Here is a 20,325-nt window from a genome sequence, read left to right as displayed (position 1 = left end):
GTTGTCTTTGAAAATAGCACCCTTCCAAAAGTTTTATTACCATTGTTGGTATTAAATTTTTTCTTCTTTCCTTTCTGTTTTTACTTTGTCGCCGGCGTGTCTGAAAAAGCACCTTCCAGTTTTAAAAAATGTCTGAAATGTTGGCACAAATTGCCTCCTTCAGACACTCATAATCTATGCATCTACTGTTTGGGCCTTCAACATCTACAGGAGGATTGTTTAATTTGTAACATTTCAATCTTAGGGCTGTTGTGGATAGAAAGAATAATCTTATTCTAAGAGGTTTACTGCCATCTTCTTTTGGTGAAGCTATTTCTGGGTCTCAGTCCTCCATAATTAAAACTAAGGAGTCCTTAGCCAAGTCTCCTAAATCATCTACTTCCTCTACTCTATCTTCTGAGCCATCAGGGAAGAGATCAAGATCGGATCTGAAAACATCTCAGAGCCACTGTCCTTCGGATCAGAAAAAGAAGAAATTAGTGGATCCTACATCCTCTGATTCAATGAAGAAACCTACAGATCTGACTGCTTCAGATCCAATAATCTTCCCTAGGACTAAATGTTCCCCAGCATACAATCCAGTGCCTTTCTGGGTTCTCCTCCCCTTGTTTGGAAAGGCGCTGATCCAAGTCACCTTCCCTTGTTTCGTTCATCCAGGAGTTTGACTGAGGAGGATGTGGACAGAATGATGAAGTTTCTTTTTGCACAGATTCACATGGGTTTTACCAGCCCTTACCCCCTTAGGTCAAGAAGCCCATCCTCCTACCACTCCACCACTACTTGCTCCTTCTCTGATTCTCCAGTTGCTTCATAGTCCCTGGATCTGAACCTTCCAGTTGCATCTGACTTGTATTCGAAGATAACCTTATCTTTGGATCGGAAGGTTGCACTGAGTGTACCGGCTCCGACATCTTTGGATCTGATTGACTCTGAGCTGAAGCTTCCTTTTCGAGTCCGAGGGATTGGTGTCAACTGAGAGGGTTCCAGAGCCATCTCTGCATCTGAGTGTTTCAGCACTGGATAGCTCAGCTCCCACTTCCTCCTCAGGGGGTTACTTTTGGGGCAGAGGGAGTTACAAGTCCGGAAGCCTGCTTCCTCAGGGCCGAGGTCTTCCTTCTTTCCGAAGTGGTCTGTCTTTGAGGTAGCAAAGAGAGTATTTTCTGCTGCATCCTACTCCACCGTGGGATTTGAACTTAGTACTACAGGCCTTAATTCTGTCCCTCTTTGAACCAGCAGATTAATGTGATCTTAAGTTCCTGACATGGAAAACTATCTTTGTAGTGGCCATTACCTGTGCTAGAAGAATTTCAGAGCTTCAAGTATGGTCATCTAATCCTCATGTTATGTACCAATGCGTCTTTCCTTCCTAAGGTAAGTATCATAATCCATAATCAATCATTCCATTAATTTGCCAGTATTCTTTCCTAAAGTTGCAAACAAAGGTGAATGCATGTTGCATTTATTGTATGTTCACAGACAATTACATTTCTACTTGCATAGGACAAAAGAAATCAGGAAGATAGATCAATTATTTGTTTCCTTTGCAGATTTGACATTGGACAAACCAGTTACAGAAGTAACTCTTGCAGATGGCTGACGAATTGCATTTCTTTTATCTGCAACAAGTTGGGCCTAACCTTACCAAAACCTTTAAGAGCCCATGCAACTAGATTCATAGCAACCTCTTCAGTATTTCTGTCTAGGGCTTTTATGGAAGACATGTACGGCTTGCAACCTGGGCCAAACCTCTTACCTTTATCACTCATTACAAACTGGATCCAGTCTGGAGGGGGCAGAGCAGCCTTTGGCTCAACTGTCCTCAGGAATATCCTTCCTTAGAGTCCACTTAGAATTTTAGATAAGTGGGACTCTGTCCCCACAGTGGAGGATAGAATGAAAATTGACATCAGATAGAGAAGTTATGTGCTCACCATAGTGTTCATCTGTGTGTTCCGTTTTCATTCTTCCTCTGCTTCCTGCCCACCAACCTCTCAGTCCTTCACAGCAGATTTCTGAAAGAACCAGATATTGTAAGGACACCACTGTCGTCCATGCTGAGCTCCAGATATAGTTCCTTCTGTAGGATTTATATATACATGTATATACATTAGCAGGTATTACTTTAGGTAAATAAGCAAACAGGATCTCGGGTATGTTAGGGGTTGGTGCATTATGGGTAAGGGATTAACTTGAGAGCTTTTTGGTTACCATGAGCTGTAGTAATGGCTGAGTTAGATCCGAGATTCAGATCCGTACCTAACAGTTGAGGAAGAATGAATATGAGAAACACAGACGGAACATTATGGTGAGTACATAACTTTTTTTTTAATGTTACAATATACTCTCAAGATTCTCCCTGACATGCGTATTACACCATCTAACATCCTTGCTCTCCATTATTATTAAGCAAAGCCCTGCACTCCAAATCTCATAATTTCCATGAATGTTTTTTTAACTGAAACTTTTGATTTTCATTTAAATATTTTGCATTTAGCAAATGCATAAAATCCTCTTTCAAACCATTACACTGTTAATTCAATGCAGATCTTCACAATTCACTGTTAATACTGTTTATCTTCTCAGTTGTAAATATAAATGACCCTTTCCATCTTTAACACCCCCTTCATTTTCCTTTTTCTGACTTTCACATTTTAGCTGCATTTCTTTCTTTTTACTGTCAGATTCAGCTTTATCTCCAGAAAAAAATTCCCCTCCCTCAGACACTATTTTCTTTTAAAAACGGTACAAATGTAATCTGCTTCATTTCGCATCTCTTCATTCTCTTCTCCCTGTTTCTCACCCGTATTGTGAATTTACAGTTCTTTCAGATACCATGTACATTTTATTTTGCAGCTTTTTAAAGAATGTCCATTTCCACCACATTGACTACATTATCTCCTATCACAATCGGTTTAATGTGGTTCATCTCTGATAATTGTTTCCCCTTTATCTTACTGATGTCCTTCAAGAATGCAACTGCAGTCCTAACATATGGGTTGTCCTGCCTCAGGCAGCCCTCGGTCGGCCGGATTCCAAAGTCTGGGTCCGACGTCGGTATATAAGCATCAGCCGACGCCATCTTCTTCAGTCTTTCTTGCCGCGCGGTGCCCAAAGCAGAAGCAGTTCGCAAGTACCGGTCGGTCAGCTCCTGCATTCTTCGAAACCGAAGACATCAAAAATTCAAGTACCCCGTTGGGGACCTTTTCTTGCCTCAGCCGATGTCAGAATTAACTGAAAAAGTAAATAATTGTTTGTCTTGTGGTAAACAAATACCTCATAAGGATTTCCATTCTTACTGCCTCCCTTGCCTTGGCCCAGACCACGACGTCTCGGCCTGTGCCGCCTGTACTCGCTTCAGTAAGCGCACTCAGGTGCTGGGCGGAGTTCGCTGAAGACTTTTTTGGCGAAAAGTTTGCTTACGTTATGCTGTCGGAACAACCGGCTACACATATTTCTAAAAAACGGAAAGACCGGGACCGACCTCCTCGGCCCGCGACTTCCTCCGACTCCACGCCAAAACTTACCGCTAGTGCCCCGGTTCCCTCTGAGGCGGTTATTCCACCGCTTGGAACCGAAGACACTGCACTACCGATACCTCCGACACCGGAGGCCACACCGCCAATTATTGATTTTCCTCCGGATACTGTAACCGAGGAAATGCCCGAGACCATTGCTGTGGATAAGGTTACTCCTGCACGTGGGGCTGCCAGGCCTCCCATGTCTATGTCTATCAAGGCCTACACACGTTCCAAGGCAGCAAGCCAGGCCAAGCATCACTCTGCTAAAACCTTGCCTCAGCCTAACCCTGAAGCCCAAATCATGTCCTTGGCCGCAGATGTAATTTCTATGATCAGAGGCTCCCAGGCCCATCCTGAGAGAGGATCCCAGCCTCCTCCTGATAATAGGCCCAGGGTTGAACCACCTGACCCCCTTTCTTCAGATGAAGTTTCTGGGGACTCTGTGCTTTCTGAATCCCAGGAACCCCCTTTTCAGACTTTCGAGGATTCGGATGCAAAGGACTCCATTCCTTCGGCCTCTCCTCCTGAGGATATTTCTTTTGGGGAAGTTCTGCATTCCATGAGGGAGCATTTCCAGTGGCAAGGTCAGGAATTTTCTGATTCCAGGAAGCGCCTTCGAACTTTCCTTAAGCCACAACACCAACACAGACCCTTAGCTATTCTTCCTCTGCTTGATGTGTTGGATGACCTTTACTCTGACTCCAGTGCTACCCCTGATTCTCTGCCTCCGGCTCCTGTCAAGCCTGACAGATACTATAGGGTCCCTGAAACCCATTCTCATTTCTTTAGGGCCCATGCTGTAGACTTAGAAACTATTTCCCAGGGGCCTAAGGGGGTTTCTGCTACCACTTCCAAAAATCCTTTGCCTTCCGACAGAGAGGCAAGGTCCTTAGAGAAATGGGGGAAGAAGGTTTACACCTGTACTACCTTAACTATGAGAGCTCTCAATTGTCTGTTTCATATGTTTCAATATCAGGATTCCCTGTTGGATGATTTACAGAAAAAATTAGCCTCTCCTGACCCTTTAGATAGGAAGTCTTTGCAGGAGGCTGTCCATAACTCTCAGCAGGTTAGTAATCATTTTCTGCAGTGTGGATATGATGCATTGGAAGCTTCATGTAGGGCAGCTATGACAGGAGCGGTCATTCATAGACATGCATGGTTAAAAGAGCAACCCTTACCTGATCATGTTAAGGCAAAGCTACTGGATGCTCCCTTGGAAAAGAACAAACTTTTTGGTGATAATGCTAAAGATGTGTTAAAGACCATTGAAGAAAAAGCCAAGTTAGTTCAGACAGTCAAAGATTTTCTCCAGGTTCAGCCCCCCAGGTTCAGCAGGAACTGGCCTTCTAAAAAATGGTCATTCCCAAATACTGAAAAATTTCAAAGGGGCAAGAACAGGCGTGCCCGTGGCAGAGGGCAATATAGAGGATCCTACAGGGGACGCCAATGGCAACCAACAAACCAAAGAGGTGACACAGGGGTTTCCCCTGTCACTCAGGGGCAATCTCAATGACTTGACTCTAACTTCACGACCAAGGAGCAAAAACAAGCCCCTTTGGGAGGAAAGTTATCTCTGTTCTCAGAAAATTGGCACAAACTGATAAAAGACAAATGGATATTGGACATTATAGATCATGGTTACAGGTTCTATTTTCATACCTTACCAAGAAAACAAGGCATGCCAAATCTTCCACAAAATCAAAAGGCAGAGGCTATCAAGCAAATTTCTCTGCTGGCTCAGATCAAAGCAATAGAAAAATTGCCTCGACAAGAACAAGGTCAGGGGTTTTACTCAAGACTGTTCCTTGTTCCAAGAAAACAAAATCAATGGAGACCGATACTGGACTTGTCCGCTTTAAACACTTTTCTCATAGTACCAAAGTTCAAAATGCTGACCTTACAGCAGCTCCTTCCCATGCTGGGCAAGGGGTCTTGGCTGATTACTCTGGACCTCAAGGAGGCATACCTGCATGTCCCTATCAGACACAGCTGCAGAAGATACCTCAGATTTCTTGCAGGGCCAGAGCATTATCAATTCTCAGCATTGCCTTTTGGCTTATCTACTGCGCCCAGAGTATTCACGAAATGCCTGGCATCAGTAATTGCTCATTGCAGACTCCAGGGATTCAAATCTACCCCTACCTGGACGATTGCCTCATACAAGCGGACAACGAACTAACCTTGACAAAAAACTTGAATTATGTCATACACTTGCTACAGGCTTTGGGATACACAGTCAACTTTCAAAAGTCAAGACTTCTACCATCCCAGCAAATAACTTTTTTAGGAGCCAAACTAGACACAGCCTCTCAAATGGCCTACTTGACAGAAGACAAGCAAGAGCAGTTAACTCATTACTTCAAAAGTTTAGCAAACCTCTCCCAGATGACTGCAAGGAGATTCCTACAGGCCCTGGGGTTCATGGCATCTTGCATTCTCCTGGTCTCACTAGCAAGACTACACATGAGAAAACTTCAATGGTATCTAAAGAGCTTATGGTCTCAGCACAACAACAACCTAGAAGCAATTATCCCACTCATTCCATGTCTTCAAAAGGAATTTCTATGGTGGGCCTCAGCAAGTCAGTCAGATACAGGCATGCCGTTCAAAAAACCTCAGACAACACAGACCATTACCACAGACGCCTCAGACCATGGATGGGGGGCGCACATGGACGGCAGATGTATTCAAGGGCAATGGAACCCAAAGGAAGAACATCTGCATATCAACCAAAAAGAAATGCTGGCAGTAATGCATGCCATCGAGGCCTTTGGACTTCAACTTCATCAAGGCCACCTTCTAATAAGGACATACAACACCACTGTGATGTGGTACATAAACAAGCAGGGGTACTCACTCTTACCCCCTTTGCAGGCTAACAATGAATCTTTGGGAAAAATCACTGAGTCTGAACATACAGCTACAGTCCTAATTTGTTCCAGGCAGAGACAATGTTCTGGCAGACAGTCTAAGCAGGAATTTCCTAGACCCACACGAATGGAGGTTACATCCAGACATCTTTGCACAACTAACCTCGGCATGGGGCAGGCCAAACGTAGACCTATTTGCCTCCCAACTCAATCATCAGCTACAAAAGTTCTGCTCAAGGGCAAATCATCCACAAGCATGGAAGATAGATGCTCTCTCATTCAAGTGGAGCTCCCTAGTCATCTATGCATTTCCACCTCTGCCACTGATGACCACAGTGTTACTAAAGATCAAAGCAGAGCAGCCAAAGGGAATCCTAATAGCTCCGAACTGGCCGAGACAACACTGGTACCCACTACTACGGAGCATATGTCACAACAAACCGTGGGCCCTTCCCAAATGGCCTCAACTGTTGACTCAACACAACTTCAGGACAGCTCATCCCAACCTCCAGACTCTACAGCTAACAGCTTGGAAGATCACATAAATAACCACAATTTATCTCTCTCCAAGGAAGTTCAGCAGATACTAACAGAAGCCCGCAGACCATCCACCAGAAGGGCTTACTCAGCCAAATGGAAGCGCTTCAGCATTTGGAATACCAACAAGGGTCAAGATGCATCAGTACTGAGCATTCCACTCATTCTGGAGTACTTGGCAGAATTGCTAAATAAGGGACTTTCATACTCTTCCATAAAAATACATGCTTCAGCTATCTCGGCTAGATACAACACTGACCCACCTATGTTCTCACATTCTTTGCTAAGGCAATTTCTTAGAGGGATCAAGAATATAAAACCTCCAAGAAAGGCACCAGTACCAGCTTGGGATCTCAACTTTGTGTTAGAAAAATTGACTCTACCTCCCCTCGAGCCAGCAGCTTCAGCGGATTTACAATTTCTGTCCTGGAAGACAGCTTTCCTGCTGGCCATTACCTCAGCTAGAAGGATTTCAGAATTACAGGCACTAATGGCAATACCACCCTCCATAATCTTCCACCGAGACAGGGTCTCCTTACGAACCAGTCCTTCCTTTCTGCCAAAAGTGGTATCTAAGGTCTCTCTAAATCAGGCAATTCACCTGCCTACTTTCTTCCCCAATCCTGAAAACAAAGGGGAAAGACTGTTGCATATCTTGGACATACATAGACAACTTCGCTACCATCTAGACAGAACCAAGATCAGTAGGAAGTCCGACCAGCTATTTGTAGCTTACGCTCCTGTAGTACAGGGAAAAGCAATTTCCAAACAGACAATTTCAAAATGGATTGGACATTGCATCAGATATTGTTATTCCTTCCATGGAAAGTGTGTGCCAGCCAATATCAGACCACACTCTACCAGAGCTACAGCCACCTCCACAGCCTTCTTAAGAGGGGTGCCTACAAAGGATATTCTAGAAGCTGCTACATGGAGCTCCCTGCATACATTTTCCAAACACTACAACCTTCCTTTATTTTCCAGATCCAGAGCAGGCTTTGCTTCGGCAGTCCTGCAGGGATTGCTAGCTACACCATCCTTTTCCTAGAGCATACCACCTCCCCCAGCTAAGCTATGGTATTCAACCCATATGTTATGACTGCAGTTGCATTCTTGAAGGACATAGTACAGTTTTGTACCTACCATAAATGTAGATGTCCGATAGATATGCAACTGCAGTCCGGTTTTCCCTCCCTCCTTCCCCTCTATGCCTTGGGTCCACTCCTCTCCCTGTTATTCTTAGCTGGGGATATCTGTTATGGTGTGTCTGTTTACTGCTTACTTATTTGTCTGGAAACCTATTTTTGTTTTACAAATTTGATTTTAGCCTTCCTTGGGGGGCACCTGGCATCTGGGGCAAGCAACACTGAAGAATATGGCGTTGGCTGATGCTTATATACTCCAGCCGCTCTGACGTCAGAGAGAAATGCGACATCAGCCGACGTCGGACCCAGACTTTGGAATCCGGCCGACCGAGGGCTGCCTGAGGCAGGACAACCCATATGTTATGACTGCAGTTGCATATCTATCGGACATCTACATTTATGGTAGGTACAAAACTGTACTTTGTCCTCCTTCCATTCATAATTATAGAAAATGCTTTGGGAAGTAGATACTGGATAATCTGTAAGTCACATTCATCCACAAACTCTCTAAAGCTTCCAACCTTCACATATAATGGCTTAAAATTATTTGAGTTCAGTCTGCAGCTTTATCAGTTCAAATCTATATAGTTGCGTTCTTCTTAATCACATCTATACTTGTAAAAACATATGCATTCCATGAGCAGAATTCACCAGCCTTATTTCAAGTTGCAAAAATCTTTCACTCCTTAAATGAATCAGGGAATGAATTTCTGAAGCTTTATAACCCACAGTGTATTTAATTTGTCCTACATGTTTCTGTTTACTGCAGTGTTCTTTCTTATTCTCACAACTTATCTCCATTTTATATCCAGATGCTGTTGCAGTTTCATTTCATATTCAGCAGCAACTATAATATAATTACATGTCTTGTGTGTCATTGTCTTTACTCATTTGTTGCTCTTCTCATTTCTTTGACAGACCTTTGTGTCATCACACATCTGCATGATGTCCTTCTATTCTCATGTTGCAGTATTCATTACAGTAGGGAGGTTGCTGCCTGCAGTGCCGCCATCCGGCCATTATACCAAAGTCTTTGCTCCTTGAGGGTATGTGTGACATCCCTTGTCAGGGCCCTTAACCGATGTAGGGTATAAAAGTGACGTCTGCACGTATCCTCTTCAGAATTTTTCTGCTGCAGTGAACTTTGAATTCCTGTTTGCCAGTTCTGAAAGCAGATCACTATTTTTCCAACGACTGGTTAAAGCTACTGCTCCAGACCAGATGACCGCTTCAATCTACCAGTACAGATAAGTGCCCTGTTGGGTTTTTCTTTGTCTTTTGATTACTGTTAAGATGTACATATGATCTAGAAAGGGGAATTGTTTGTGGGAGACAAATTCCTCACAAGTACATGCAATAAAAGTGCATATTTTGTTTAGGTGAGGCCCATGACCATACGTCCTGCCCCATCTGCAAATTTTTTGTCCCAAAAACACTTTGCAGCTGTCTGGATGTGTTATGGAAGGTGGAGTAGGTCCGTCCACTGAGCCGCAGAGGAAGAAGGCCAAGAAAATCAGGCCAGAATCCCATGCTGCACCTCAGGCATCAGATTCTTGAGGCTGATGAAAATCTGGGATCTTCTTAGACCTCTGTTTCCAAGCCAGCCCCGGAAACCTCAGTGGAAGCTGGGATGGCAGAAACTTTAAGTACATCCACTGAGGCTAATCAGCCATTAGCTCCTGATGGTGGAGGGAAACCAAGTTTCATTCAGTCAGAGGGCCCTGCTCCTGCACTTCCACTCAGACGTCTGCTCAGATTCTTTCTCCACTGGTTACCTCCTTGAAGAAAAAACAAAAACTAAGCCGGTTCCTGGATGGGAAGTATTTTCACAAAGTCTTTTTAAGGCATTCCAGTCCCTGCAGACACAACAGTTACCATCTGCTCCCTCTCCTCGGCCACCTTTAGAGGTATCAGAGGAAGACTACTCTTCAGAGGAATCTATTACTTATGAGTCGCAAATAGACTCCCCCAAGGATTACATTACCCTAGAGGAGGAGGACTCCCTTACTCCTGAGTCCCCAGGGGAAGAGTTCACCGTTGGAGAGACAATCTCCCTCATGAAGGAACATTTGAAGTGGCAGGCATCAGAAGTATCTGACACCAAGAAAAGGTACTTTGACCTACTTCAAATAGTGTCCCCCTTGTTACCTGCTTTCCAGGATGCCTTCTTAGCTGCTGCTTATTCCCCAGACTCTCAACCACCAACCTCAAAATGTCCGGACTGTTTCTATAAGGTCCCTCAGGACACCCAGTTCCTTTTTAAAAACCCTCCAGCAGACCCAGAAGTTATTGCAGTCTCTGCTGACAAAACATCCAGACAGTTGCCTTCTGCTGCTCTCTACCTGACTGATAAAGACAGCACATTCATGGACAGACTAGGGGAAAGTGTATACCTCCTCTACTCTGGCTATAAGAGCTCTCAACTACCAAACACATATGGCTAGTTATGTCCTGGACACCATCTCCAAACCTTCTACCCTCCTGTCTGAGGCTTCTGACTCTCTCATTTAAGACCACATTAACACCCTACTTTCCACAACATCCCAAGTTACTAGGCACTCCAAGTGCAGTTAGGATGTTGTGGAAGCCTCATCAAAATATGCTGCATCAAGCTCAGTTTTAAGACTATATTTCCAGGTGAGACTACAACCACTCCCTATGGATGTACAAACAAAATTGCTTGACGCACCACTGGACAATAAAACTCTGTTTGGCCAAGCCTCAGCAGAGCTTCTCAAATCCCTTCAAGAAAGGGGAAAAGAACTTCCAAACCTAAAATATTTACTGGTATCCCCTATACCCAGGTAGCATAGGAACTACCCACAAAAACCTTCCTTTGTTAGAAGGCAGTCCTCACACCCAGCTCTTCAGTCGAGGGGACGTAAAGAACCAAGGCAAAGCTCTACTCCCAGGTTTCCCACCACCACCTTTTGGAGTCAGTATGACCAAATCAGACTGCCTCCACTGTGTCTTACCACCCTTAGACCCAAACACCCCCTACCCTTTCATCTCACCCTCTCCTTACCCTCTTTGTGGATAATTTCATCAGAACAATGGGTTCTCCATTATTCAGAGGGGATATCTCATGACTTGGTGGGTGTTACCCCCCTTCCAGGGTATTCCTCAACCACCTGCAAACCAAGCTCAACTTTTCCCACCCATCATTCAACAACTGCTAGCTCAGGGCACCATAGAAAACAGATACCGTACCCACAAAGAAACATAGGCTTCTACTCCAGAATGTTTTTGGTACCAAGGAAAGAAAGCTCATAGAGGCCAATTCTAGATTTATCTTTCATAAGCCTCTTTCTCAAGGTACCCAGCTTCAAAATAATTACCTTACCCTTGCTGTTACCACTCATAACCACACAGGACTTGAAGGATGCTTACGTGCACATTCCTATGCATCCAGGGTACAGGAAATTCCTCCACCTTGCAATAGGTTCTTGGCATATTCAATTCTCTGCCTTGCCCTTTGGACTCTACACTGCTCCTCGAGTGTTCACAAAGTGTCTAGCTACTGTTTATTGCTCACTGCAGAACACAGGGTATACAAATATGCCCATATCTAGATGACCTGCTTATTCTTCAAGACCACCAAGTCCTTCTAGTCCACCTACAATAGGTGATTTCCACCCTAACTCAATTTGGGTTTACCATAAAACATGAAAAGTCTCACCTTTACCCCACTCAAGTCCTGGTTTTCTTGGGATGCAGGATCAGTACAGACAGAATGAAAGCCTTCATTCCAGGCCAAAGAATCCTAGACCTTTGTCTATACTTAATCTCCTCACCCACTCCTCCCTGCCAGCTCGAGAATTCCTAAGAATGTTAGGCCATGTGGCATCCCTCATACCCATGTTACATCTGGCAAGACTCCACATGTGGAAAATTCAGTGGATCCTGAAGAAATTATGGAGCCAACACTCCCAGCCCCTGGACTCGCCCCTTCTCCTACTTCAGTGGCTGAAGAAGGAACTCCAGTGGCTGAAGAAGGAACTCCGGTGGTGGGTATCAGCACTTAAGGTCAACCAAAGGACCCCCCCTACAGGTTCCAGCCCCCCCCTTACAAGACTGCACAGACTCATCAGACTTGGGGTGGGATGCAGTGCTAGTAATAAACCAGAAACCATTCACCATACAAGGTAAATGTTCCATCCTAAGACAAAAGGACCGCATCAACATCAAGGAAATGAGGGCACTACTGCTAGCCCTACAAACATTCAAATCCGCTCTTCATCCAGGAACCCTGAAAGTGATCATGGACAATGACTGTCCTGGTACATAAACAAGGAGGGGGGAATAATAAGTCCTACCATCTGCAGCCTGGCCACCCAGATTTGGAACCTAGCATAATCAATCCAGATTCACCTGGTAGCAGTGTGTATTCCCTCAACAGAGAATGTTATGGCAGACACACTCAGCAGAACTTCAGCATCCCTCTCATGAATGGATGCTTCACAGAGAGGTATTCCAGGACCTCATCCACAGGTGGGGTATTCCACAAGCAGATCTCTTTGCCTCCCCCCAGAACAAGCAGATGCCCAGATTCTGCACAAGGGACCCACATCCACAAGTGGATGCCTTCTTTTCTGGGAGAGAATGTACCTCTGTGCCTTCCCTCCCTTCACACTGATTCGGAAAGTCCTACTGAAAATACAGAGGGACAAACCCAAAATCCTGTTGGTAACCCCCTTTTGGCCAAGACAGCATTGGTTTCCCCTTCTCCACCTACTAGCCAAGGCCAGTCATCGCAGGTTACCCCACCGAATAGACCTGCTCACACAGGACAGGGGATCCCTACTACACCCCCAGGTGAACTATCTGAAACTAACCTTATGGGTGATAGGGTTCTAATCCCATACAGACACCTATACTCAGAGGACGTATTCAGTGTTCTGCAGGAGGTCAGAAAACCTAGTACCAGGAGAAATTGTGTATCTAAATGGAACAGATACTTCAAGTGGTGTCAACGGAAAAAACAGGATCCTATGACTACTTTTATACCTGTGGTCCTTTCCAATTTGTGTGAACTACTTCACTCAGGACTAACTAAATCCTCAGTAAAAGTCCATTTATCTGCCATCTCTGCTTGTCTGCCCAGATCACCTTCTCTGGCTTTGAGGTTGGAAGTAGAGCTTTTTCTGAAAAAGGTACTTCATATCAGATCCCCCAGAAAGCCTATACCTCCCCCTTGGGATCTGAATTTTGTATTAGAAAAACTTACATTGCCACCCTTTGAATCAGCACATTCAGTATCCCTAAAACTATGCACCCTGAAAACAGTTCTACTAGTGGCCCTCTCCTCCGCCGTGAGGGTATCGGAGATGGAAGCCCTTATGGCTACCTCTCCTTATCTTATTTTTCACAAGGACAGAGTTGCCCTCAGGACTTAACCCCTCCTTCATGCCTATGGTGGTTAATGAACTCTCATTAAACCAGACCATTAACCTACTGATTTTCTACCCTCCTCTACAAAATTTCACAGGCGTCTTGAGGTACTATTTAGATAAAACCAGACCTATCAGGCAGTCAGACCAACTTTTCATCTCCTTCCATCTGAGAGCTCTAGGGAAGGCAGTCTCCAAATGGACCATTTCTTCATGGATCTCTAAATCCATTGGCATGTGCTATTCCTATCCTGGAAAATCCTTACACAGTCATGTCAAATCTCAGTCTACCAGGGCAGTGGCCACCTCAGTTGCCTTTTTCGAAGGGATTGACTAAGCTTCCATTTAAGAAGCTGCCACTTGGACTTCAGTGCACACCTTTACCAAAATTACAAACTAACTAGCCTCCAGAGCTACAGTGGGGTTTGCCAGGTCAATTCTTCAGGGCCTCATCGACTAGGGACCCCAATCCTCCTTCCAGGCTTATACCTAAAGCTCTGGTACTCTCCCTACTGTAGTGAATACTGCAACATGAGAATAGAAGGGCATAGAATAGTTGTGCAAGAACTTGCCATAACCTTAAATGTTGTCCTCTTCCATGTTGCAGTATTCAGTCCCCCTCACCCTGCCCATGTACTTTACCTGACTAACATACCCTGGCTTACCAGTGGGGACAGTCATTTTCTCTCCCAGTCTCCCCACTAAATACAGCCTACCTAGTACCCTAGGGTCTAGTCTACCTGCAAGTCTAAAGGGTTACCCTGTTATAACCCCCTCTTAATCTACAGGAGTACTTCTGTATGCGGCAGTTCATTCTGAAGAGGGTATGTGCAGACGTCAATTTTATACCCTACGTCTGTTTATGGCAGTGACAAGGGATGTCACACATACCCTCCAGGAGCAAAGACTTTGGTATACTGGCTGGATGGTAGTGCTGCAGGCAGTAACCTCCCCCACTGTAATGTATACTGGAACATGGAAGAGAAGGACATCTAAGGTTATGGTAAGTTCTTGCACAACTATTCTTTATCTCCAATAATTGTATCAAGAATTACTTTTTTTTTTCAACCAGACTATCTGCTTGGCTGTTTTCATCAAAGGAGGGACTTCTGTACTGTCGCACTCCATGCCATCACTGTGGTGGGTTCTTTCTCTTTGACCATTTACATCATCACCTTTATTCAGCCTTTTTTTCTGCAAAATGGTAACAGTCGCAGTTGGTAATTCCGCTTCTTCACTAGACTAGATTGGTGGATGTTGGATTCCACCATTTTAGTCCAACCCCAAAAATCCTTCCTCCACTCAACAAATGGTAGGGAATTTCTTTGGTGCAGTGGCCACATTACCCTAGTCAGTCTGAATAGCGCCTCAAGTCTCCCACTAAAAATAGACAAGACTTGTGGGACTAACCCAGTCAAAAATATAAAGTTATACTTGCTGTGTGTCAGAACCCTTAGAAAGTCATAGTTCAAGATTCATCTTCCATATAAAGAAATTGGTACAAGTTTATTAGAGTTATGAAAGAAATAACAGCTATGCATTTTATAATAAATATAAAAAAGAATTGATAATTAATTAGAAGTCAGATTATTCTATTACTTGACGGTATTGCATAGAAACACCATATATTTAGCGAACCTGAAACTGGATCTCAGCAAGCCTGCATGATGCATTTGATTATCAACATTTGCCACTGCTGTCTGTAGCTGATAATTGGGTGTTTTATGTCTATTTGTAATTGTGTTCTGTACTTACTGTGTGCATCTTGTTTGTTAGATGACAAATCCTGCTATACAGAATGACTTTAGTTACTACAGAAGAACTCTGAGCCGGATGAGGATCAACAATGTTTCGGTAAGTTGTACTTAAGGAGTGATGCAAGATATGTTGTTGATTTTCCTACAGATAGCCATAACGGTGATTTAGATGGTCAACGGAGATGTTTGGTTTATCAGAAAAGTTTCAGTAGCTTTGCAAAGTTAGTTTTTGTTTGTTTGTGTCTTTCGGCTTTTCCCGGTTAGGGGTCACCACAGCGGAACTCTGGTCTGCTAATGATTGGCAGTCGATTTTTTTACGTACAGGCTTGCCGGGCCTAACGCACAACCTTCAACGAAGGAACGCCCATTCACGCATGTCGCTACACAGAAGACTCTATCTGAGAATCGAACAGGCAATGTCTAACTGTGAGGCGACAATGCTACCGCAGCACCACCACCGCAAATACATTTTAAAATCTTTCTTCTGCACATTTATGGTGTAATTTGAAAACATTTTTATTTTTTATAAGTTTTCTTTTTTTGCGTAGTTCTTTGGTTTAAAATGTTGATGAATTATTACTCTTGGGATTTCTTCTCAAAATTCATTTTTCTGTATCATATTCTGTTCTATTACTTTATATTTATGTACTTACTAATATGTCCTGCGGTCTTGTAATTCTATTTTAGAGTAATTTCAGTAGCAAACTTTGTATGAGGGGTTCAAGCACATAATGTCACAATTTGGTTTCAAAATCATTCAACGATTTACTCGGAAACAACAGCAAAAACAGTGTGTGTAAATTGTAGCAGTGATGCACTGCAGATAGGAATGAATTAGTTGAAAGACATGTTTTAGCTGGATGGGTATATACTAAAAATGTAATGCTGCTTAATTATGGACATTCAGATGTTCAAGGTGAATTAGTGTGTACTGAAGATATTGCTATGGAAGTCTGGTAGCTTGTGCCAGATAATATGGACACATTGCTAAAGCATTTGCTACTAAACATGTTTCATTGCTTATGTGGAAGTATGCTTTCACTGAGTCACTTGAGTTGTAGAGGTTTCCTTTTCTATGTATGCTTTGTGTCAAGGCAGGCTGGGATATGCATTGTGTATCTTTATAGCTGTGGTAGTAGTTAAATGTGAGAATTAATGATATCATGATGTTGCCCCAAGTCCCATACTCATGTCAGCATGCTTCATTTCCTGAAGTAAGCAATTGTGGAATTTTAGGACCCATCATAAATTACTTTGTGGCTGTGATATGTTGACCATTACCAAAGAAACGTGACTTTGAATTGTCTGGTTCACACAGCTGGATATAACTGTACAATTGCAGCATTCTTTTAAAGCAGTATTGTGTCATAAACAGCTTTTTCTTGGCTGTTGTTTGCATGAGAAGTGTGTTCAGTCACATCCCATTCCCTAGAGATTTTGGTAGCTGTACCTTGGAAAATTATTGTTTTTGTTACAGCTGTTCGTTGTTGTTGTACAAACATTGATCAATGTAGTAAACGATGGACACTTTCATCTAAAATGTCAACAGTGGACTTCACTGTTTTCTGTATTTTGCCATTAACCCACCTAAATGTTTCAACTTCCACAATAAACTTTGCTGTGACTGCAACATGAGTGGTGGTTATGATTAATTTGCACCCCAGCACTCCAATGCACCATATACAATCCTGCAACCTTTCTCTTATGTGCTACAGTTAGCACCCATCAGTGCTGCTGCTTTTGTGTGATCTGAAAACTATCCAGCTAATTCTGCTGCCATTGTTACTGGTACCAAAAATGTGAGCCCAACTTTGAGTCAACTGTTTGATGGTAAAGGAGGTAGTACTGGCACTGCAGTGGTGTACTATTTAAGTATATGAAAAAGTATATTGCAGTGACATTGCTGTATTACTGTCTTTTGTCTTGAGATAATAGCAGAGAGTAAGCACAGCAAAAGCTAACCTGTGAGACTTTTTTTTTACTTTTCTACTTGTATATTTGTTTGTTGACCTGGATAGTCTGGCTGGGTTTAAATCCCATTTTCAGTGGATTCTTGTGGATAAAAGCTCCATGTATTTAAATTTACAATTAAAATGTTATTCACTTTGCATTAAATCTACGTAACCTCTCTACCATTAGTGTGTTAGTCACGTAAGATTATACTTGTTATATACAAGCTGTACAGTACTACATTACTCAAGCATTGCTATAAATAGTATTGTGAATTGTTAGGATAGAAAAGGAGAGTTGAGAGGGTAAATTTTTAGATTAAGAGAAAAAAGTAGGCAGTTAGAGATGGAAGAGGAAAAGAACAGGATTTGGAAAGACTACAGACTGCATTGTTCTAATGGGTAAGTGAGCAGAGTTTACCTTATTTTAGGTACAATTTAACAGCATTTGTGATGTAAGCATTGCATTAAAACTTAACAGATTTAGACCAAAGGCATTTTATGTCATTAGAGAATTGTCCAGTATACTAGCATTTCTTAAATTTCCATTTAACATTGATTGTTCTGAGCTTAAATAATATTTTTTCTGTTGCCTTACTTCTGTTACCATTAACAGTTAAAGTCTTATAGGATCATAGGAGGTTACTAGGCTATCGACTCAGGTCATTTCAAGCCTAGCCGTTTCATCCCAGTGTAATTTCATAAATACTGTAGTCAATGCCCAAGACTGTATTTAGTAATAACTGCCCATGTCCAGGAGGGTTATGGGCACTATCCCCGCCTTCTGCTCATGACATTAAAATGTGTTGCAACATTGAAAGTGCATCATAAAGTTAAATGATTGCATCTACAAGGTTACTGAAGACCAACTCAGATGGGCAGGGAACTGGCAGTCTGTAGTGTCAGTCAGCTGGTCCTACTGGAAAATGGCCATTGTGTCATCCCTGTGAGGCTTATGACTGTAATTCTTGATGTCAGTCAGTGCTTGTTTAGGGACAACTTATTTAATCAGGGTCACACACTTTTAGAATGCAGCCTGTTGCCAGTCTTGGACACGAAGCTGACCTCTCCGTCTTGTACCACCTTTGGCAGCCATGCAGTATGAGTCACCTGACGCCCTGCATTTGTCCTCCATGCACTCTAAATAAGAGTGAGCTTGTGGGAAACCCAACCAGAAACTTAACACGGGTATGGGGATGTTCTTCATCTCACATTGCTGCAGTCCTTACACTTGGGTAGTCCGCTGTGCTCGGTCAGCCCGAATATCAAAGTATAAGGCTGACGTCGGTCAAGGCGCATTAGACTGACATCAGGACGTCAGGGTACAAATGCGCATGACCGACGTCATATCCTCAGTCTTTTTTGCCGCATGGTCCGATGCAGAAGCAGCGTTGCAAGTGCCGTTCGGCGTTCTGAAATTTTTCGAATTCGGAGTTTCAGACCGAGTCAAAGTTGGCTAAGTACCCGTTGGGAATATTTTAGTTTTTCTTGCCTCAGTGGTTTACCGGATGTCAGAAAAAGTGAATAACTGTATTTCTTGTGGGAAACAGATACCGCATAGAGATTATCATACTTTGTGTATTCCTTGTTTAGGGCCTGAGCATGACGTTGTTGGGTGTCGCTTTTGTGCTAGATTCAATAAGCGCACTATTAAGAGAAGGTTAGATTGTGCCAGGTTAGTCTTGAGCGGTGCAATTATAATATGCCGTCGGATGCTCCGGCCCGCTTCTTCAAGAAGCGCAAGGACAAAGCAGCTAAGCCTAGGCAGAAGAACCGTCCGTGCGGACGCCGGTTCTTTAGAGGTGTCGGTGGAGCCGGGGTTCCGCGGAGGTTTCTCTGGAGTCCCAGGGGGAGACTTTGTTATTGCAGGATGTGGCCTCTCAGGAGGCAGGTCAGGCTGAAGGGGCTTCTCAGGTTACTGTACTCCCTTCCCTTCCTAGGGTGGTTAGGCCCTCTCCTTCTGTTTCCAAGGCTTCTCCCAGAGGCAGGCCAGGTTCAGCTTCAGTTGGTGTCACCCCTAGTTCTTCAGGTTCTGTGCCCAAGAAGCATATGCTTAAAATGGCAGAAGATTTGATTACTTTGATTAGAGGTTCTTTGCCCCCTCCTGATAAGAGACCTAGGGTGGAACCTGAGTTGGGGAGTTTTGAGCAGGCTTGGATGTTTCAGAGTCTTGCTGAAGACTTGCAGGAGTATTCTCCTTATTCTGATTCTGATGTGGATGATTCTACTCCTTCTGCTTCTCCTCCTGAAGATTTTTCTTTCAGAGACTCTTCATTCCATGAGGGAGCATTTTAAGTGGGAAGGTCAGGACTTCTCTGATTCCAGGAAAAGGCTTAGGGAATTTTTGTTTTTACCCCAGCATAGGCCTTTGGCTATACCTCCTGTTCTGGATGTTGTGGAAGATGTGTTTGCCGAGGCTTCTCTTAATCCTGATTCTTTGCCTCCTGCTCCTGTTAAGCCGGATAGGTATTACAGGGTGCCTGAAGCTCATAAGTATCTTTTTAAGAGTCCTAGGGCGGACCCAGAAACTGTTAGTCAGGGGCCTAAGGGTGTTAAGGCTTCTGTTGTTAAAAATCCGGTTCCTCCAGATAAAGAGGCCAGGGCTTTGGATAGATGGGGAAAGAAAGTCTATACTTCTTCCACCCTAGCTATGAGGGCTTTGAATTGCCAGTTTCACATGTTGAAATACCAAAACTATCTACTTTCTCAATTGAAGTCTAAGGTAGATGCTCTGGCGGAAGGTATTGAGTGTAAAGAGTTACAAGATTTAGTACATGTTTCTGAACAGGTGGGTAAGCATTCTTTGCAATGTGGTTTTGATGCTGTACAGGCCTCGTCTAGGGTGGCTGCCACTGGGTCAGTTCTTCGCAGGCACGCTTGGCTGAGGGATCAGAATTTGTCTGACCATGTTAAGACAAGGATTTTAGATGCTCCTTTACAATCTGATGTGTTGTTTGGTTCACCTGTTGAGGCAGTCTTAAAGAAAATGGAAGACAAGGCTAAGTCTATGCAGACTGTTAAAGATTTTTTGCAGGTTCAGCCTCCGAAGTTTAGTAGAAATTGGCCTACCAAGGGGTGGACGTATCCTTCTTATGATTCCCAGTCTAGGGGTAGATCTAGACGTGGTAGGGGCAGAGCTCAGGGCTCTTTCAGGCC

At 43.6% G+C, this 20,325-nt stretch overlaps 1 protein-coding gene across 1 annotated transcript in view; it reads left to right on the top strand.

Annotated features, from left to right (window-relative positions):
* CYRIB (CYFIP related Rac1 interactor B) overlaps window positions 1-20,325 on the top strand; it is a gene marked incomplete in the record, with an annotated part of 1,384,994 nt that overhangs the window by 990,812 nt on the left and 373,857 nt on the right. The window contains 1 exon segment of the mRNA XM_044066242.1: window positions 15,240-15,317. Coding sequence (XP_043922177.1) covers window positions 15,240-15,317 — 78 coding nt within the window.

This window comes from Protopterus annectens, chromosome 3.part1 (genome assembly GCF_019279795.1).
Source record: "Protopterus annectens isolate FY-2018-M chromosome 3.part1, PAN1.0, whole genome shotgun sequence".
Lineage (NCBI taxonomy): Eukaryota > Metazoa > Chordata > Ceratodontiformes > Protopteridae > Protopterus > Protopterus annectens.
The sequence above is the reverse complement of the archived record's forward strand: the minus strand, read 5'-3'. Positions and strand labels throughout refer to the sequence as shown.